Source organism: Rosa chinensis, chromosome 1 (genome assembly GCF_002994745.2).
Source record: "Rosa chinensis cultivar Old Blush chromosome 1, RchiOBHm-V2, whole genome shotgun sequence".
NCBI lineage: Eukaryota > Viridiplantae > Streptophyta > Magnoliopsida > Rosales > Rosaceae > Rosa > Rosa chinensis.
The window spans coordinates 23057304-23079144 of NC_037088.1; the positions used below are offsets into that span (position 1 = coordinate 23057304).

At 37.1% G+C, this 21841-nt stretch overlaps 1 protein-coding gene across 1 annotated transcript; it reads right to left on the reverse strand.

The window, feature by feature from the left end:
• Positions 1–7050: 7050 nt before the first annotated feature.
• LOC112203716 lies at positions 7051–7626 on the reverse strand. The gene has a single exon (XM_024344643.1). It carries the CDS (start codon positions 7624–7626, stop codon positions 7051–7053), a length of 576 nt encoding a protein of 191 aa, XP_024200411.1.
• Positions 7627–21841: the final 14215 nt, after the last annotated feature.

Here is a 21841-nt window from a genome sequence, read left to right on the forward strand (position 1 = left end):
AAGAGGTCATTTCATACGGAACCTCCGTCTAAATATATGACTCTTGAAGATAGGTTGAACAACAAAGTAGTTTGCATAAAGTTTGTTATGGCCATCGATTCTACCACGCGCAACAATATTGTGACCTACAAAAAAATCAAATTTAAATCAAAGTCAATTCAAGAAAATAATATCGGTTTCTTTATCTATTTTCTCCAATGGCATGGCCAAGTATGGCTTAATCTAGTTCATATATACTTTCATGTACACTTTCCAAAACTTAATAATAGAAACCAAAGTACCCACTTCTCAATTACTAGCAACAAAGACAATTTCAGAATGTTTCTTTTTTCATTAATGGTAACAAATATATAGATACATTGATTCTTTAAGAAAAGAAACTATAATGTTTTTGTGAAAAAAATATTTACTTTTTTTTTTCATCAAACCAATGTCAAGCTTCGAGAAAAAAGAATGGTTTGGCAAAATGTTCACCATGAAATAAAACAGGAATTGATCCCTGTAGGCCACTCCATGAGCTGACATTAACATGTAAAAGTAAATTGAGAGCCATCAGAACTTTAAGTCTGGATGGTAAGCATGAATGCAATTTAACTTTTGGGCCAAGTGAAGCACAAGGCTGCAATCGATGCAAAACAATAAAAATGTTGACCAAAGTTGGAAAGATGTTGTAAAATGAAAGCAAAAGTGTTTCAGAAAGAGAGAGAGTTTGGACGCATAGAGATGGAGTGTGTATATTCATCTCACTATGAGGAGGTTTATATAGGAGTACATGGTGTATACAAAAAGCCAACGTTTAATAGCAACACCAATTACTCTTATACACAATTCTATCAATCACTAATCTATAGTGAAAAGCACATATCACTCTGCATCTATTTTACATGATTTAGCCATAACTATTTACAACACTCCCCCTTAGATATTTCATGTCAATAGTGTTGCCTAAGCTGGGCGCTTCTAAGTTGCCTCGTCAAAAACCTTGCCAACTAATAAAAAACCCTGTGGGAAAAACAACATTGGTCGAAATAGAAAAAGAGCATAACGCGTGTGAATGTGGAGTAGTCGTATCACAACATATATAGGTGAAGTCTTCTTATCAGCATCATAAGTAGGTAGTATGTCTACAAGAGGGATGCATTAGAGTTGCTACACCAAAACCTTGCCCGATAAACCTAGTAGGAAAAACCAATGGTCGAAGGGAAAAGATGAGCAGATGTATATATGTCGAATCAAAGCATCTTCAAGATGCAGTAAGTGGGGTGACCATGCCAAAGATGTGCCTCGTCAAAACCCAATGGGACAAAAAAACCCTAGAAGAAGGACAAAAAGAGTACACGATGGTCAAGTGTGTATGCTTCAGGATACTCCCCTTAAAAATTACATGTTAGGTAATTCAGATAATTTACACAGACCAATACCTTGTACATGATTCTAGAATGTAGACTTTGGTAGTGACTTGGTAAAGAGGTCTGCAAGATTGTCTTCAGATCAAATCTGCTTGATTTCAATCTTCTGATGCTCTTGTTGTTGCTGATTGAAGAAGAACTTCGGTGCAATATGTTTGGTGTTGTCTCCTTTGATGAAACTCATCTTCATTTGCTTGATGCAAGCAGGATTATCCTCGTGGATAGTGGTTGGTTCATCAGTGATGGAATACAATCCACATGTGCTTCGAACATGCTTTGTGATGGCTCTCAACCATATACATTCACGTACTGCTTTTCGAAGAGGTAGCAACAAGAGTCTTGTAGACCTCTAAGAAATTGCAGTATTCCTAATGGTAAAGACATAACCAGTTTGGGAACGCGCCATGTGCAGGTCTAATAGATAGCCTGCATCAGCATATCCAACAAGGCGAGCATCATTCTGAGGATCAAGGGGGTTTGATCCATTTCTTGATGCATAGGGATAGAATAAGCTATATCAGTCATACCTCTAAGGTAGCGAAAAATATCTTTTATCCCATTCCAGTGGTGGCGTGTTGGCGCAGAGCTATATCTAGCTAACAAGTTCACAGAAAATGAAATGTTTGGTCTAGTGCATTGAGCAAAGTACAATAATGCCCCTATTGCACGTAGGTATGAGACTTCTGGTGCCAATATCTCTTCGTTATCATCTGCAGGACAAAACGGATCTCTCTTAGGATCTAGATTTCCAATAACCATGGGAGTACTTGAGGGCTTCTATTTATCCTCATTAAAATGTCTTAACATCTTCTAGATGTAGTTTGATTGATGAAGCAGAATCCCATCAACACGGTGCTCGAGCTCCAGGCCGAGGCAGTAATTCGTTCTCCTAAGATCTTTTATCTCGAATTCAGACTTCAAGTGCCTGGCGATTTCTTTGATCTCTTCAGGAGTACCAATCAGATTCATTCATCGACATAGACCGCCGCAATTGCAAATCCAGAACTTTTTTCTTAATAAACACGCATGCGCATAGTTCATTGTTTTCATATCCCATCCCGACCAAATATTCACTTAGACGGTTATACCATATCCGTCCAGATTGTTTTAATCCATAAAGTGAACGCCTCAAACAAATGGAGAGCGTGTTCCGTGGTCTAGAACTATTTACACCGGGTATCTTAAGTCCTTCAAGAACTTTCATGTATAACTCTGTATCAAGATCCCCATAAAGATAAGCTGTGACCACATTGATAGGAGCATTTTAATGCGACGTTTTAACTGTTATTTCCCTATATTTTATGCGTTATTTCCTTAATAAAACTCTGTTTAGGAAAGTTTCCATTCTTTGATTGGGAAAGTTCCTAATTGTAGAAAGTTTTCGTTTTGTAGTTTCTATTTTCCATTTTTAGAAAGTTTCCATTTTAGTTTAAGAAAGTTTCCATTTCTTATTTTAGAAAGCTTCTATTTTCAGGTTTTTGGAATAAATAAGCTGAATTGAGTTCATAAATGGAACGAGAAGTTTCATGAAGATGACATGGCAAGGAGAGAATCAAGGAAGAGTTTTTTTTTTTAAAAAGGAAAATATATTTTCCTTGGGGATTAAATTTGCCGTGCAATACTTAAGGAAAAACAAGGTGACAACGTGGGAATTAAAGATGATTGATTGAGGATTTCAAGGAGAGATTTTCTTGGGAGACTTTTATGGAAAGAAATATTGTTGGAGGAATAATTTGGTGTGATTGCCAACGTGAAAAATCAGAAATAATCAAGAAGGTGATGCCAAGAGAGATTCAAGGGAAATTCTTAAGGAAAGAATATATGTGTGCACCAAGAAAAGGTCTCAAAGGCGTCTAGATTCATCCCTAAATTCCCTAAAGGAATGTTAGCCGAAATTCATGAAGAAAATCAGAATAATTTCAAGGAAATTCGGCAATTAAATATTAGGGAGGTATTTTAGAGAATTTTGATTGGTTGGAACACATCACAAGGCTTACTTGGCATTCTATGATTGGCTGGACCACATCACAAGCTTACTTGGCGAATTATCATTGGTTGAAGCTATGTGGAAAATTCTGATTGCTTTGTGAACCCTAGCCGTGCTCCTATATATACCCACCTCTTTGACGTTGAGAGGGGTTCCTCTCCCCCATACAATTTACACTTTAGAAAAAAATCAGAAAATCTTCTTAGCATAGCCGTGAGTTCTTCCATCCTCTAGAGCAAGCCACGAGTTCAAGCAAGGCCAAGGGAGAAGAAGCATAGTCGTGAGTATCCATCATCCATCTCCAACCTTGAAGCTTGCTTTCGAGTTTCAAGAGACCACAACATTTATCATCCATCTCATCTTCATCCACGGTGTAATCTGATTCTCCTTTGTAACCTTTGCTTTGATTTCGTAGGTTTTGTTCTAGTTGACATATGTGTTTGAACAATTGTTAAATTCTGGAATTTTATGATTAATTGAGAATTTTCAGATTCATACATTGTAATTCGAGAGTTGCTTATGTGAGTTTGTTTAATTAAATTTGCGTTATAGATATCCTTTGTGTATTAATCTTATTTGGGTCGACACTTATAGGGTTTATGTATAATTGGTGCTAGGTTTAAGAACATGAAATCGACTTTTCGTTTTGTGTAAACTTGAATCAAAGTAGTAAAGGTTTTGTACAAAGATCGAATTTAATTAATGAGGATTGCAATTAGGTGGACTTTTCCATACTAAGTTGTACACTTGAGTTGATAGCCTTTCTCTATGTGTAATGCGTTAAACATGACATGATTGACTAGCTTTCTAGGGTTTGATTGCATGTTTGATAGGATTAATCTAGGTGCTTTCGCTTAGGTTAATTAGCATTGAAAAGTAATAAGGTAGCGGAACATTATGACGTCCATTACGAGAGAATATGTCTCCTCGTAATCAATCTCAGGGCGTTGAGAAAATCCTTGAACCACTAGTCGAGCCTTGTATCTCACAATCTCATTTTTCTCATTACGCTTCCTTACAAATACCCATTTAAATCCTACAGGTTTAACATGGGGAGGTGTAGGAACGATAGGCCCAAACACCTTTCCCTTTGTCAAGGAATCTAATTCAACCTAGATTGCTTCTTTCCACTTTGGCCAGTCGTCTCTACGTTGATATTCATCAACGGAGCGAGGTTCGATGTCATTGCTAATTATAATTTCGGTAGCTACCGCAAATACAAATATATCATCGATGATAATCTCATTCTAATTCCAGATCTCACTTAAGCATGCATAATTTACTGAGATTCCCTATTCTCGAGAGTGGGTTCAGACGTTGGAGCATCCCCTAACGCCGTCTCTTCTAGGACGGACCCATAATCCGAAATTGTCTCGTGAGATGGATCAGTTGAGATTGCGATGTATATTGGATTCATTTGTGCTGGTTTTACCCTCTTCCGGGGATAAGAATCCTTCGAACCTAGTGGTCTACCTCGCTTCTAGGCAGGGACATGTGACTGGCTAGCCGCCATGGTCGTACCTCGTCCATCTGGGACGACACGTCCTACAGGGACATCTATCCTTGCAGGCACATTTGTAGTAGGTATATGTGATCTTGTCACTTTAGCTAGATTAGAGAAAGCGTCTGGCATATTTTGCGCTACACTCTGTAGATCTAAATTCTCTGCACTTCATTATCGCGTTGTGCAGTTTGGGGATTAAGATGAGACATAGTGGGGACATTTCACGTCAATTCACTTCGTTCATCAGGAACGGTTACGTTCTTATCTCCTTCTAACGACAGGAAGACTGTCTCCTCAAGGTGACAATCCGCAAATCTAGCGGTAAAGAGATCGCCTGTCAAGGGCTCTAAAAAACATACAATGGATGGGGATTCGTAACCGACATATATGCACATTCTTCGTTGATAACCCATTTTTGTACGTTGTGGCGGTGCAATTGGCACGAAAACTGCACACCCAAATATGCGTAAGTGCGAAACATCAGGTTCGTACCTAGTCACCAACTGTAACGCGAAACAAGGTTGGATAGCAATGGGCCTCAGTCGAACCAACATGGCTGCATGCAAAATTGCATAGCCCCACGCAGATACTGGAAGCTTAATGCGCGTTACCAAGGTCCGTGCGATCATTTGTAATCTTTTAATGAACGCTTCTGCGAGACCATTCTAGGTATGAACAAAGGGAAATGGATGCTCAATATTAATCCCAAGGGACATGCAATAATCATCAAAAGATTTCGATGTAAACTCTCCGGCATTATCAAGTCTTATGGACTTTATTGGATAATTTGGGTGGTGAGCCCTGAATTTAATAATTTGGGCAAGGAGTTTAGCAAACGCATCATTTCTTGTGGACAATAGTGTAACATGTGACCACCTTGTCGATGCATCAACCAAGACCATGAAATATTTAAATGGTCTGCATGGTGGTTGGATAAGTCTACATATATCGCATTGTATCCTTTGTAGGAAAAGGTTGGAGTCCTTTTCAGTCTTTGCATATGATGGTCTTATGTTTAATTTTCCCAATGAGCAAGCTTGGCATAATGTATTACTATACACAAGATCCTTATTGGTAAGGGAATGCCCATGGGATGAATTTAGGATATGGCACATCATACTTTGACCTAGGTGTCCCAAACGGTCATGCCAAAGCAAGTAGTTGCTCGAATTGGTTAACTTCTGGCCAGTTATGTGATTTGCCACAATCGATCTGGTAGTCATGTAGAGACCACTCGAAAGGCATTTTAGCTTCTCCAATGTACGCTTAAGGCCATTTAAATTGGAGGTTATGCAAAGATATTCCACTCCTTTAAACTCAGTGGTTTCAACGTGACAACCATTGACTCGAATATCCTTAAAACTCAATAACGTTCTTCTAGAACGTGGAGAATATAAGGTCTCATTAATGGTAAATTTCAGTACCATTGGACAACATAAAATGGGCTTTGCCATGGCCCTCTATCAGGTTGGATTGACCTGATATAGTTGTCACAGAGGTATGAATAGGCAATAAGTTTGAAAAATACTTCCTATCTCAGAGTATGGTGTGCGTAGTAGCACTATCAGCCAGACAACAAACTTCCCCACAAGACATGCCTATTCATAAATTTAATTCAATGGATCACATGTATGAAAATAAATAACTTTATTGAATTAAACATCCAAGCATAACCAATATTCCAAAAATCACCAAAGATAATAAAAAAAAAATAGAAAGCATTATTCATAACACTAATATAGATATGGCACAAGTGCATATTATGTCCATGTCCTCGAGTTTTCAATCCTCAACGTATCCATTGGCTGCTTGGAAATCAGTATTCTCTAAGGTGGTATCCATAGGAAATGACTCTTCCACAAGGTTGGCCTCTCGAGTTCCGCGTCTAGCGTGATACTCTCCTATCTCTTCATTTGTTGCACGGCAGGTGCAGGACCAATGGTCAGTGCCTCTACATCTATAACATAGATTATGCTGATTCTGAGGGCGACGGGTTGGGCTAACATTCTCTCTAATTTGAGCTTGTTAGACCTAGGCATTTCGGTTTCCACTACATGGGCTTTGTCCACGTCCTCCTCGACCCCTTGGGTGATTACCTTGGTGGTCACGGTCATATGGACCATTTCTGGGCCCATTTCTCCTTCCATGTCTCAGATGTTCAGACCTTCTTCCCTTCCACAGCCCCAGTTCCTCCTTGCACGGTTATTTTCGTGATAGGCAATAGCATTTGCTTTAGGTAAAGGAATTATTCTAGTGCCAATAGGCCTTGCTTGATCATTCCTCAAAAGTAGGTCGTTGTTCTTTTCTGAGAACAGGACGGTGACCAATTCTGAGAATCTAGCAAAGTTTCTCTCCCTGTATTGTTGTTGCATGACCACACAGGAAGGAGGGAAGGTGGAGAAAGTTTTTTCCAATAGATCAGCTTCTGTGAACTCTTCTCCACAGAATTTTAGGGGTGACCGAATCCGGCAGATTTCAGAGTTATACTCGTTGACAGTCTTGAAATCTTGCAAACGTATGTTCTGCCAGTCGTGCCTTGCTTTCGGCAAGTAATTGGTCCTCTGATGGTTGAATCGCTCTTCTAGAGCGACCCAAAGGGACCGTGGGTCCTCTTCAGCTAAATATTCCACCTTTAGTGCTTCCTCCATATGTTTCCTGATGAAAATCATAGCCCTTGCCTTCATATCTTCAGGGGTGATGTTGTCAGCAATAATCGTTGATCTCATCTTATTTGCAATCAAATGAAGCTTGACATCCTAGGTCCACTTGAGGTAATTCATTTCGAAAAGTCAAGCTTGTTGAGATTTGACATTCTCTACAAGGATTCAAAGGATAATAGTTAGTGCTATGGGTAATAATTTCCATAAGCAATCAATAAGAACTTCAGGTTCTATAATATGGTATGAAAAATAGGATTAAACATGTATGGTGAATTCTTGGATGAAACTTCAAGTTCCTTTTATGGCATTATCGAAATTATAGGTTCGATATATATATATATATATATATATATATATATACATGAAATTTTATTACTCAACCCTTTCGGTAACTCCAATTAAATACGACCAGGTAAGAGTATGAGGTTTAGGTGGAGCGAGGCCCACCTAAATACACAGCCTCATTTGATCTTACCTAGACATCGCATCGAATTGGTTGAGCCTACTTGGAAAGATTCATAACCTTTCAATGTTATCGAAACTACGGGTTCGATACATGTGAACTTTTGGTTCAATATTTATGTATGAACTTCTGGTTCAATATTTATGTGTGAACTTCTGGATCATTAAGTACCTACATTCTACACACACACACACACACACACACACACATATATATATATATTCTAATGCAAAGAATTTTTAAGCGAGTAAAATATTCATATAATTAATATGAGCAAATAGAGAAGCAAGTAACACCACAAAATCATATAATAATAAACACAATATACGTCATTAAAATGAAATAACGAAATGATTATGGTAATGAGCATAAATTACTATGGTAATTATTTTAGATAAAAGTCAATCAAAATCAAAACACGGATTGATCAATCTCCAATTAAGTGGCGTTGAATCTGCTTCTGGCAGAATTAATACTAAATGGTGTTAACATATTGACAGGACCCGCCCCAAATTTCACCCTGAAATCCGAAGTGGCCCTGCGGGGCTCACCTTAGAAGAAATTCTATCAAAAAATTGGCGGAACTTCCCCTAAAAATGGACTACCCAAAACCAGTAGAAAGATATTTAAACTTCTAAACCATCCATCCTTATTCTCCTGGAGCCACCCTGCTCCCCAAATCACAACATCTTCCAATTCACATTACACAAATCTCAACTTAAAAACAATAATTCCACGGTTATCAAAGCAATTCTAAAACAGGTGTAAAAGAATAAAAAGTAAAGAGGATAAAGGATCAATAAATCCTACAATGCGGAAGTAGTAACAACTATGCATCTACTCCATGTACGCCCGACCTCAACTAATTTAGCCTGCAAACTGGCCATTTGAAATCGAAGGGCCCAGGGGAAAAGTATTGAAAAACATGTTAGTGTGAGTGGACAAAAATAAATAATTAAGATGATTTAAATGAAGCAAACTTGAATACTTTCCCACTTATTTAAATTTATAAAACCTCGATGCATGCAACGTTTGTAAAATTTTATTTCTTAAAATCAGGAAACTGGAAACTATAAATCAATCCCGCTGAGTATCGTATCATCGGACTAGACCCCGCTAGTCCAGAAATAATAGGATATGGGAAAGAAATATCACCATACTGGTAAAGGAGCCCCTTAGGCTCTACCTACCCTCGACTGCCACTCACACATAGATTGTGTGAGGAGGAGAACTAATAACCTCGACTACCACTCACGTGAGGAGGAGAATCCTCGACTGCCACTCACAAACACAGTAAGTGAGGAGGAGACACAATCCGAACGACCCGACTATGGTGAGGAAAACAATCGAAAACCAGTAAATCCATAAATCCAATAAAGCTTCCCCAATATCTTACAAGAGAAAAATAAGTATATTCCAATTACGTGGCCCCGCACGCAAAAATATTCTCAAAATCATAAAAAATAGGGGAGATCAAATTATAAATCGTAACTCAGAAACAAAACTAAATCCACACTCATCAATAAGGCATTCTCAATGCCAAAACCGAAAGTCGATGAGTAAATAAGAAAGATAGTTCCATCGAAATCTCATTTCGAAAATATTTTAAAAATCTCAAATCGACGAATAGAAATGTAATATATGTATATAATTCCGGAACCACCTCGGAAAATAATTCGTCAAAAAAAAAATCAATATAAATCGTAAATTCAAATTCAAGCGTAGAAAACTCTCGTTCTAAAATCATGATGGAAAATCCGATCAATATTCCAAATATATATATATTCCAAAACTGAAAATAATATGCTCGACAAAATATTATGATAATTAAATAAAGCATTAATTCAAGAAACAACACATGCATCAACATTTAAAACAAAAGTCCACTCACAGTATATGGCTAAGCTTGTCGTTCATTCGAAGTTTCCCCGTGTGATTCCTTCTCACGTCCTGTATAACTTTCATGAAGAACATTTTCTCAAATTTTGACTAGAACAAAAAGTCAACTTTTAGGGCCACTGTCAACTTTTAAGGCCACTAAAAGTATCGAAACAAAGTAAAAAGTGAAAGTAATTGTCGTTTACCGTCTAAATGACTAGTAAACCGATAAATTTAGGTTCGGGACGTAACACAACTACTACCTTGCTACAATGGCACAGTGGACAACATGTTGGGTTGGTACCTATTTTGGCTGGGTTTGAATCCCAGCAACTGCACAATCTGTTTTTTTTTTCTTGTTGAATTGGTGCTACTGATCTAAGACTAATATGACGTAGAGAGCCTCTACTAGTGATTTAGTACTACTGGACCAAGTACTAGAGATATATAGTTGCAGTCCATAAATTTTTCTTTCTTTTCTTTTCCAATCAAACAATTCAAGACACATGAATGAATATATACAAAATATACCAAATATTAGGGTTCATGCATCATGGTGATTTTTCATATTCAATCAAAGGCTTGATAAACACGAATGTGAAATTCAAAATTTAGGAAGCTTACTTGGTTGTAGAGCTAGAAGGTTGGCGTTGATTGAATGATGAACCGCCTATTCTCCGCAACTCAAGAGTTATTCGCCTCTTCTCTTAGTAACCTGCAATCTGAATCCAAGAGCTTTTCGTGCTGATAACATGTTGTAAAATGAAAGCAAAAGTGTTTCAGAAAGAGAGAGAGTTTGGTCGGATAGAGATGGAGTGTGTGTATTAATCTCACCATGAGGAGGTTTATATAGGAGTACATGGTGTATACAAAAAGGCTACGTTTAATGATGCGGCTAAAATAGCCTCACAATTTAACCCTGCAAAATGTAGTTGTTAGTATAGGATAAGCAGGGATCGTTCAGTCCGGGGATTGTAGGGTACACCTAAACAAAAAGGTCAATTTAAATTAGTAATTAATAAAACAAGTATTAACAAGTATTTATCTACAAATTTACACAAGAAACAACCATAAAAGCGGGGATTCAACTTTTGGTTTCTAAGTTCCTGCGAAATAAAACAAAAAGATAAATTTATACATGTGATCGACTTCTTCACACTCAAATCAGAATTTCCAAACCATATCAACATGCAATGAATTATTTCAATCCAAACAACCTAAAATCGTGCTAACACTAAATATCAGAAATGAATTCAAAGTACAAGTCTGAAGAGAACGAGTACCACTTTAATTCTTCTTTAATCTCCTAAGTTAGGAAAAGTCCATAACTTAAAATATTTCATATAAAACATCACGTTAATACTGAAGAGCATCCGTCAACATTAAATATGAATCATTAAGTGCAATTAGAATTCTAAATCCAAACATGTATGCATCCATAAGAAGTTACAAACGCACAAACATGTAGCATATAATTTCAACCATTGTACATAGCCTTTACCACTTCAATTTATGCCCCAAAACGATTAGGTAAATTAGAACACAAATTTGGCTTTATTAACCTGCAGATTAACATAGTTATTCAACCAAAATCATATGCTTAAATATATAAAGGATGGCACGAAATCAGATTATAAAGATATCATAAACAACTCAAGAACATAAAGAAACAAATCTGAAAATTACTAACATAAACTCATTCTCAACAAAAATCCAATTCCAATAATAAAGCTCATAAATGAAATCTGAAATTCAATACTAAAGAGTACGAAAACAGAAATAAGGGCCATGAATTATACTTTTTGATCTTCAAGGAAGCTTGGAGAACGTCAAGAGAACACAAGGCTTGGCCTTCAAGAACACGAACAGCCTTGGAGAAGTCCTAAAACTCTTCACGACAAGAGGGTTTTGGAGAGAAGAGAGCTAAGCTAATGAACTGAATTTTGTATGAAGAAGTGATGATTTTGGAGTAGAGAATGACTGCTATTTATAATGGAATTCTCATCTCTTGTGATGCAATCATGGCCAATCATCTTGAGGTGATTTCTCCTCTAAATTTGCTTGATTTTCTCATGACAAAGTCTTGATTTTTTTGATCTCTTTTCCCCTTAATGACTCATTGTATATTCCTTGAATAGTGACTAGATACATCCCTCATTCCTCTCCTTTAAATTGCACTAATATCTTCTTCCAATTGTGCACATAATGAACTCCTACAATCAAGAAAAATCAGAATTTAATTAGTGTTATAATCAATAGTAAATAAGATAATCAAGAATAAATATTGATTATAAACACTCCCTTTTATCTCCTTCAATTCTTCATGATTTTTGTTTTAAGTTTTCCTTGAATTCATCAATCAAGAGTTCTTAATGTGATGGACTCTCATTAAAATATAAAAATCAGAAATAGAAAAGTTCAAATGAAGAAAGTTTCCTAAAACAAAATAGGAAATATTTCCTAAAATGAAAGAGGAAAGTTTCTAAAACGACTTGTCCTTAATTTACGCTCATTTTTGCTCTTTTTCGCCTGTTTTCTCCATTTCAGTCCTTAAAGTACCTAAAAACATAAACTGTGTTATAATTATTAATTTTAAGAGAATAACTTAGCCAAATAAGGGAAAATACATATTAAAAACGTCACATTTTGTGCTCCTATCATTTAATAGCAACGCCAATTACTCCTATACACAATTCTATCAATCACTAATCTATAGTGAAAAGCACATATCACTCTACATCTATTTACATGATTTAGCCATAACTATTTACAACAAAAGAGTAATTCTAAATGAACATAGATTAGAAGAAACAATGATAATCTTTGGCAAACTAAGATACTCTAGCAATATATACTGATCTTTTCTTTATGAGAACTTGATTTATTGAGAGTACAGTCAGTGAACAAGAGTCCATATAAACACACGAGAACACAAGCCATGAACCGGAAGACTAAACCAACTGAAAGCCTCACCAGAACCAGAATCCTATCTAAAAACACTACAAAAACTGCTACTTGGCAATTCAACAAGAAAACAAAAAATGTAGATTCCATAAATTTTGATGAAGTAGCTGCCAAAAAGAAGTCCAAAAACAGTGTTCGCCAGAGAATATCCGTCTCCTTGATAAGGAAACAGATGGGATATATAGGATATAGATGGAAAACCAGATGGGATACATTGTGAACCAATTAAGGGAATTAATCAAATACCAAATGGGACGCATTCAATTGATACGGTATAATCAATTATTGATACATATGCCAAACGGGAGGCATTCAAATAGCATATGAAGAAGTATAATCATATTGAAACATTAACATTAAATTTTGAGACGAAAACTTGAAAAACAATATCCAAGATTATCTTAAATTAGATGTTCCCGCATCTAGCTAGGTTGCAAATTATGATGATTTTTATGAAATCGAGAAGTACCTTTAAAAGAATAGCGTCAACAAGGAGGCTTGTCTTTCTTGATTGATTGTTCAACAAGAATAATCATAATTGCTTCATCGTCGTCATCAAAGGAATCATCGTTCATCATCATTTCACGTAAATAATAAGTAATAGATAAACAAAGAAATAATCGGTATCGAAAGTGAAGGTGAAAATGGAAGATGGTTGAACATGAATATACGTCTTTTTTATAGAATAGACGTTGTAGGTAGAACTAAAACAATTAACCTTTTTAAAATTTAGAACTGGAGAACTTTTAACTACTTTTGGCCATGTAAATAACTAACATTATTAGAGATGCTCTGCTAGGTGATGATATCTTTACAATATTCCCTCAAAAAAAAAAATTCACAATATTATATAGAGTTTTTTTTTCATGAGACAGGTCAAGACTTTCATGAACCGGCCAAAATAATACCCAACTTTTCAAAGTGATCAAAATGGTACCTGAACTTTAAAAATATGATTAGCTGGATACCTTTGTTAAATTTTTGTCACTTTACCGTTATTTGTGTTTTACAGGAGAGAAAGGAAGAGAAAAAACGGATATGAATCGTTATTTCTGTCACTTTACCGTTATTTTCATACATGTGCCGTACACATGACTTAAAATTGAGGGCTATTTTGTCTTTTTATCTATCAATAACCTAAAAAGCTTGTCTTTGTGATTCCTTTCACAATGCATTAGCCGCAAAAGGAGAGTGAGATCAAAAAGGGTCCCAAGCTTAGGATTTTTTCTGAAAAAGCTTCAAAACCTGACTAGATTCGTTCTCTTTACTGAAAAGGGAATAGATTCATCTTCAAAATTGTCAAGGATGGCGAATATGTGGAGGTTCTTTAGGGAATCTGGACCAAGACCTCCTCAGGGTAAGTCTCGGGTACCATTCTACTTTCTTCATTGCACATGGGGTGTCTACAAATGTATATGGGATGAGGCTTTTAGAATTATTTCTTATGAGGTGGTTTTGGGGTTTATCAAGTGGTTTTTGTATATGAATTTATCGAGTGGTCCTAGGGTTTATTAAATTGGTTTTGTAATTGAATTATAGTTGGTTGACCATGTATAAAGCTATAGTTGTTTGTTTCCTAAGATTTTTGTATTCTTATGTAGGGATGATGTCTGCTTTCCAATTCTCACATATGGCTTTATTTGAATATTAATTGTTCATAGGTTCTTCATTCTTGTTTTTTAAATAAAGCTGGGAATTTAATAACAAAAAGTTGCAACCATGTACCATAGTATATATAGTTTAATTATGTTGACTGTATATGTGCTGCAACAGAGTGAAGGAAGCTCTAAGGGTAGCAAAGCACCAAAGAAGCAGCAGGTTTACTCTTTGTACACAGTTACACACACACGCAGATATATATATATATATATATATATATATATAGGGAGAATATCACAAATGGTCACTTAACTTTTACCTATTCGACACTTTGGTCACTCAACTTTAACTCTGTTATTCACTTTAATCACTTTGTTAATTTTTTTCATTAAAAAAAAATATTTGCCACAATATTAATTATATTTTCGTCCAACCAATTGTGAAAAATTGATAAATCTGTATTAGAATGATTGGGAGAAGTGATTAAAGTGAGATAAAATGCCCCTTGGGTGACTAAAGTGATTGACAGAGTATCTCTAGATCTAGGTTAGAGCGTTCTTCTCACGCACCTTACCCTTTTCTCTCTGTGATAGCAACCGTTCGTGATAATTGATTGTGGTGCTCGTCGGCGTTGACCTCTTATCTCCGGCATCTATTGAGCCATTCTAGTTACCTGGTGGCATCCTCGGTGTTCACCTTCTCCACCCTTCCACAGGGAAGCGGCGGAGAAGGAGGTGGTTCCTTGTTCCAACGAAAACGAAATCGACATGGTACGGAGCTGAGTTCTGAATTGGCAGCTCTCAGAATGGAAGACTTGGATTCGTGACGGGTTGAGACTCCTCCTCCTTCACCTGTGCCCAGCTATGCATGTCTATTGAAAAACCTAGTTGATCGATTCCATCAAACCATGGTAGAAGACTTCGAGATGACTGATGAGGATTATTCTTACTCTGCTAGTAAGCATGGTCTCAACGTCTCCTTTTCTCAGAAAATTCATAATAAACTCAATTATGACTGGCGTAGTGCTGTAGTTGTCAAATTGATGGGGAAGCCAAATTCTACTAATGCGTTTGATTTTATGCTAAGGGGTTTAAGGAGAAAATGGCAGCTAAAGGGTGGTTGGCATTTGATTGATCTTCCTAATGATTATTTCATTGTTAAAGTCAACCTTGATGAAGATATGAATCAGGTTCTTTGTGGTGAACCTTGGATCCTAGCTGGGCAAACATTGGTGGTGCAGAAATGGAGACTTGAGTTTGATCCAGCTGAGGAGAAAATAAGTCAAATGGCTTTATGGGTAAGACCCTGTGGTTTGCCTGTGAAATACTTTAAGGAATTCACAATTGCTAAGATTGGTAGGATAATTGGGGATGTTGTGAAGATTGATCAGGTGACTCTTGGCCAAGCTAGAGGTAAATTTGCCCGTGTCTGTATTGAAGTTGACCTGAGTTTTGAGACCATTTGTAGAAGTCGAGGGTGTGGCTTATGGAGTTGTCTATGAAGGAATTTCTATGATCTGTTTTGAATGTGGCTGCTATGGTCATGTTAAGGATAAATGTCCCCATATCCACACTGAGAATGTTACTGGCGCAAATGCTTCTGCGAATGCTAATCCTACATCCAATGATGGTAGTGGTCCTGATGATCCCAATCATAATATTCAGCAAGATATGGATACCGCCCAAGTGAATGTGGTTCCCTCTCCACCCATTATGAAGAAGGACATGGGTCCTTGGATGTTGATGACATACAAGAATAAAAGAAGAACTAATGCTGACAATGGGGATGTTAAGAAAGTTCAAGGCTCTGGGTCTCGTTTTGCAGTGCTTCAGGAGGCTTCTGGAGAGCAGAATATCGGAAATGAGACAAATGCTTCTCTTAGCAATGAACTAGCTCCTCCTTCTGATCCACCAATTGTTAAGCTTTGGAAGAACCTACAAGAGACAGTTCAACAGACCAAGGTGTCTAAAGAAACTGATGATAAAGCCTCTGATAAGAGCAATGGGAAGAGAGTGATGAATGAAAAAATCAAAAGGCTGAAAGATAAGCTTCCTGCAAGGGTTCCAATGAAAGATATGTCTAATGAAGTGATTGGGCCCTCTAGCAGTGGAGTTGTGCCCAAATCCACTATGCGGTATCAGAGGAAGAGCAAAGTTTTAACTAATCCTGGTACTAGTACTATTGGTATGAGTTTTAGTACTAGTGTTTGTCAGGAGAATAACGTGCAAAGTTGTTGTGTTCCAGCAGTGTTTGGTCATTGTCCTCCGGAGGAGAAAATGTCGAATGGGGATTGTTCAATGGAGGATACAGTGTCAAATGCAACTGAAAATTTTGTTGAGAAGACCTTTCCAGATAACAGTATTTTGACACAAGTTCAAGAGGTGCCTTCCCTTCTTGTGGAAGGTGTTATTTCTGAAAATTAAGGGATCCCTCCCTACCTTATCTTCATCTTACAATGTTTAAAATTTTATGTTGGAATCTGCGAGGTGCTGGGGGGAAGAAGTTTAAATCATCTATTCCTAATCTTGTCCATTTATATAAGGTTGATATTTTAATTATCTGTGAGCCTAGAGTTCTTTTCTCTAGAGTTAAAAATTTTCTTCGAAGACAAGGGTTTCCTGATGCTGAAGTGTCTGAAGCAGTGGGTTTTTCTGGAGGAGTTTGGGTTTTATTCGATAGGAAGAAAATGAATGTGGAGTTTGTTGATAGTAATTCTAAGTCTGTCACTCTTAAAGTTTATGTGGATGGTTCTCAGGATTGGTTCCTTTCAGCTATTTATGCTAGTCCTACAACCTCTATGAGATGCCAACTATGGAATTATCTATCTGCCTTTGCTATTCGATGTCAGCTTCCTTGGTTAATTATTGGGGATTTCAATGAATTATATTGTAGTGCAGATAAAAATGGGGGCTCAATGGTCGGAAAAATTGGTAGGTTGAAGAGGTGGATTGATCAATATGGTTTGATTGATCTGGGGTTTCATGGATCTGCTTTCACTTGGACTAATAAGAGGGTTAAAGAACGACTTGATAGAGGGTTTTGTAATGATTTATGGAAACTTGCCTTCCCTGAAGCTTTTATTCAACATTTACCACATATGAAGTCTAATCATTGCCCTCTTTTTCTACAGTCTAATTCTTCTGTCATTACCACTGGTGCAAATAGGCCGTTTTGTTTCCAGGCGATGTGGATGGGACACATTAGTTATAATCAGTTTGTTCATGATCAGTGGAAAAGCTATAATGGTACCCTGCAAAATAAAGTTGTTCAACTTGCTTGTGATCTCAACGAGTGGAACTCCACTGTGTTTGGTAATCTTTTTAAAATGAAAAGAAGACTGCTGGCTCGTATTGCTGGGATTCAGAAATGTACGGATAGGATTTCTAATTCTTTTCTTATTAATCTAGAGCAACAACTTATCCAGGAGTATGAAGCTGTGCGGGACCAGGAAACTTTATATTGGCAACAAAAGTCCAGAGTGAAATGGCTACAGAACGGGGATAAAAACACCAAATTTTTTCATATGTCAACCATGGTTCAAAGAAGGAGAAACAGAATTGAGGCTCTTCTTGACAATGATGGAGTTTTATGTAGTGAAATAAATGGTATGAAAGCTATTGCAGTTGATTATTTTGCGAATTTATTTTCTTATGATTCTACTGATGATGTGAGATTCATTATTCCTTATCTATTTCCTACTCTGGATAGTTGTGATTTGAGAAAGCTGAGTAGATGCATTTCCAGGGATGAGGTTAAAAATGCTGTGTTAAATATTGGGGGCTTGAAATCTCCTGGTGCGGATGGATTTCCTGCTCTTTTCTATCATCGCCATTGGGATATCCTTGCTGAGGAAATTTTTCAGTTGGTTAATTCTGCTATGCATTCTGGGAAAATTCTTGATGGGCTCAACCACACTCTAATTACTCTTGTTCCCAAAGTGGCTAGTCCTCAGAGTTTGGCTCTCTTCAGACCCATTAGCCTTTGTAATACTCTCTATAAAGCTATCTCCAAGATGTTGGTTGCTCGTATCAGACCTCTTCTTAAGAATCTTATTAGTCCTAATTAACCAGGCAAGTTTTGTACCTGGTAGGCATATTACTGACAATATTATTATTGCTCAGGAGGTTTTGCATAAGTTTCAACGCTTTGTTGGTAAGAAAGGATTCATGGCCTGGAAAATTAATCTATCCAAAGCTTATGATAGGCTTAATTGGAACTTCATTGAGTCAGTTTTATATGAAGCATGCTTCCCTGAGAATATTGTCAAATTGGTTATGAGTTGTGTTTCTTCCACAAGCTTTCAGGTTTGCGTTAATGGTGAGCTTTCTAATACTTTCAAGGCTAGCAGAGGCATTAGACAAGGAGATCCCTCGTCTCCTTATCTGTTTGTCCTTTGTATGGAAAAATTATCGCATCTGATTACTTCTAATGTGCAAGCTGGTCACTGGAAGCCTGTTAGGGCCTCTGGTTCTGGTCCTTTCATTTCCCATTTGTTCTTTGCAGATGATCTTATTCTCTTTGCCGAGGCTAGCTGTGCTCAAGCTAAAATTCTTAAGAGATGCTTGGATCTATTTTGTGCTCTGTCTGGGCAAGAGGTTAGTTATTCTAAATCTGTGCTATTTTGCTCTCCTAATGTTTCTAAGTCTCTAGCCAGAAATATTAGCAAAATTTGTGGTTCTAATCTCACTACTAATCTTGGTAAATACTTGGGGATGCCTCTTATTCATTCTAAAGTTACCAATCAGACTTATGCTTCTATTGTTGACAAAGTCCAAAGTAGACTTTCAGGATGGAAAAGTAAACTGCTTAGCTTGGCTGGAAGGCTTACACTTATCCATTCAGTCACTTCTTCCATGCTAGTTTATGCGATGCAAACTGTGAAGCTCCCTATGTCTATTTGTGATAAGCTTGATCAAATGAACATAAACTTTCTTTGGGGTGATTGCAATGGGGAAAAGAAAATCCATTTAGTTAATTGGGATCTTGTGTGCAGACCTAAGCAATTTGGTGGTTTGGGTATTAAAGCTACAAAACATATGAATCAGGCTATGCTCGCTAAATTAGGTTGGAGACTATCTCAGGGTGATGAGGGCCTGTGGAGCAAAGTGCTACATAAGAAGTACATTAGTGATGTTCCTCTTTTGCACCCTCAATACTCTAGTCCCTCTGGATGCTCTAGTACTTGGAGAAGTGTTGTGGCGGGCATTCAGCTTCTGAAAAAAGGTTTATTGTGGAGGATTGAAACTGGTACTACTATTAATTTCTGGACTAATACTTGGTTGCCTATTGGACCTTTAATCAATGTTGTTTCTGTTCCTCCCTGTGTTGATCTTAATTGGAAAGTTTGTGACTTTTGGGAAGATAATGGATGGAATTTAAGTTTGCTACGATCTTACTTTGATGAAGACATTATCAAAATGATTATGCATATTCCTGTTGGTTTCGAAGGAAGTGGCCCTGACAGAATTATATGGGGTGAGACTTCTAATGGGTGTTTTTCTGTGAAATCAGCTTACTTGGCCTTGATTAAGGAAGAAAATTATGATGCGTTTCCCTGGTACTTTATTTGGAAACTCCCTATTCCTCCTAAACTAAAGACATTTATGTGGCTGTTATGTCAAGGCAGAATTCTCACTAATGTTGAAAGAGTTAAAAGAAGGTTAGCTTCTGATCCTTCTTGCCCTATTTGTCATGAACATCCGGAAACTCTTATTCACATGCTTAGAGATTGTCCCTCTGCTAAGAATGTGTGGAATGGTGTTATGTGCCTAGATACTATAGCAAGGTCTATTCAATTAGATTGATCTAATTGGTTGGCTGCTAACACTCACTGCAATAGACCTTGCTTTGATGGTCTAAAATGGTGTGGTGTTTTTGTATATACATGCTGGTACATATGGAAATGGCGCAACATGGCAGTTTTTAACGGTAACTACTACCCTCTTTCAATTTCTAGCAAAATCATTTTAGATGCTGCTAATGATTGGAAGAATGCTAATATTGGTTCTGTTGCCAGTCGTAGAACTTCTACTATATTTTTATCTTGGTCTAAACCTCCTGACCACTACTTTAAACTTAATGTTGATGGAGCTAGGGGACCAAATGGACTTATTGGTGCAGGAGGGGTTTTGAGGGATCACAGTGGTACTTGGATTTCTGGCTTTTCTGCTAGTCTTGGTAATGGATCTGTTTTACAAGCTGAGGCTTGGGGGCTCTTACTTGGTCTACAATTGGCTAGCAAAAATCGCTGCCAACATCTTATTGTTGAATGTGACTCTGAGGTTTTAGTGAACTTAGTCAACAATGGGGTTAATGACCTACATCCTCTTCGGTCAGTTTTATGCAGCTGTCAATTTTTGCAGGGACAATTCTTGAGTTGTGACATTCGACATGTTTATCAGGAAATAAACTTGGTTGCTGATTTGCTGTCTAAAGATGATGTTGGTGCTGATCTTGGAGTGCATTTCATGGAGCAACCTCCTCCGCAAGTTATCAATGCATTGCTTGATGATTTGTGTGCAAGTCCTAGATCTAGGACTGTAATTTGTGATCTTTAGTTGTTTGTTTTTTTCGGGCCTTTTGGCCCCCATCTATCCAAAAAAAAAAAGTGATTGACAGAGTAATAGTTGAGTGACCAAAGTGATATATATGAAAATTGAGTGACTAAAGTGTCAAATGATTCATAGTTGAGTGATCATTTGTGGAATTATCCCTATATGTGTGTGTGTGTGTGTGTGTGTGTGTTTATTAATTGACTCTTATCAATTACATGTGTATATATGGTTTGTGATGCTCACACGTAGGCTAGGAGAACAACTGCTCCAAAAAGACCTAGGAATGTCCTGAAACAAATTATCACATCAAGGAAGGCATGGAAGAAGAGGAAAGAAGCCAAGGAAACCAAGTCAACTAGGACTACCCAAACTTCATCTTCACAAAGAGAGCATCGAGCAACAAAGATTGCCTCTTTTGTGATGATGTACAATGTGCAGCAGCCAAGTTCACAATTTATGCAGCATAGTCAAACTTCCTCAGAATGGGCAAGCTTTTGAAGATGATGGAATTTATGTGAATTGATGCTTCAATGTTGGCTGACATTAAGCAAATATTTTGTGCTTAATTTTTGGTTTTTGTTGTCCGCCTATTGAAATGTATTTTGTTATGTTTATTGTGGCAGACAATTATGCCTTGCTTAATTATGTTTGGATATTATTTGGTATTTGGTACTTATTAAATTATGTTATGCTTTTGGGATATGCAACTACGATATAGTATTTTAGCAGAAGGTGTTATGTGATTGGAATGTTCGGATTAAGCGCATGGCATTTGAACAGATTTTGAGACTTTCATGTCATATCATTAAACATTGATTTTTGA

Coding starts and splice junctions, on each gene's coding strand:
- LOC112203716 (XM_024344643.1), bottom strand. CDS start 7,626: ATGAGATCAACGATTATTGCTGACAACATCACCCCTGAAGATATGAAG.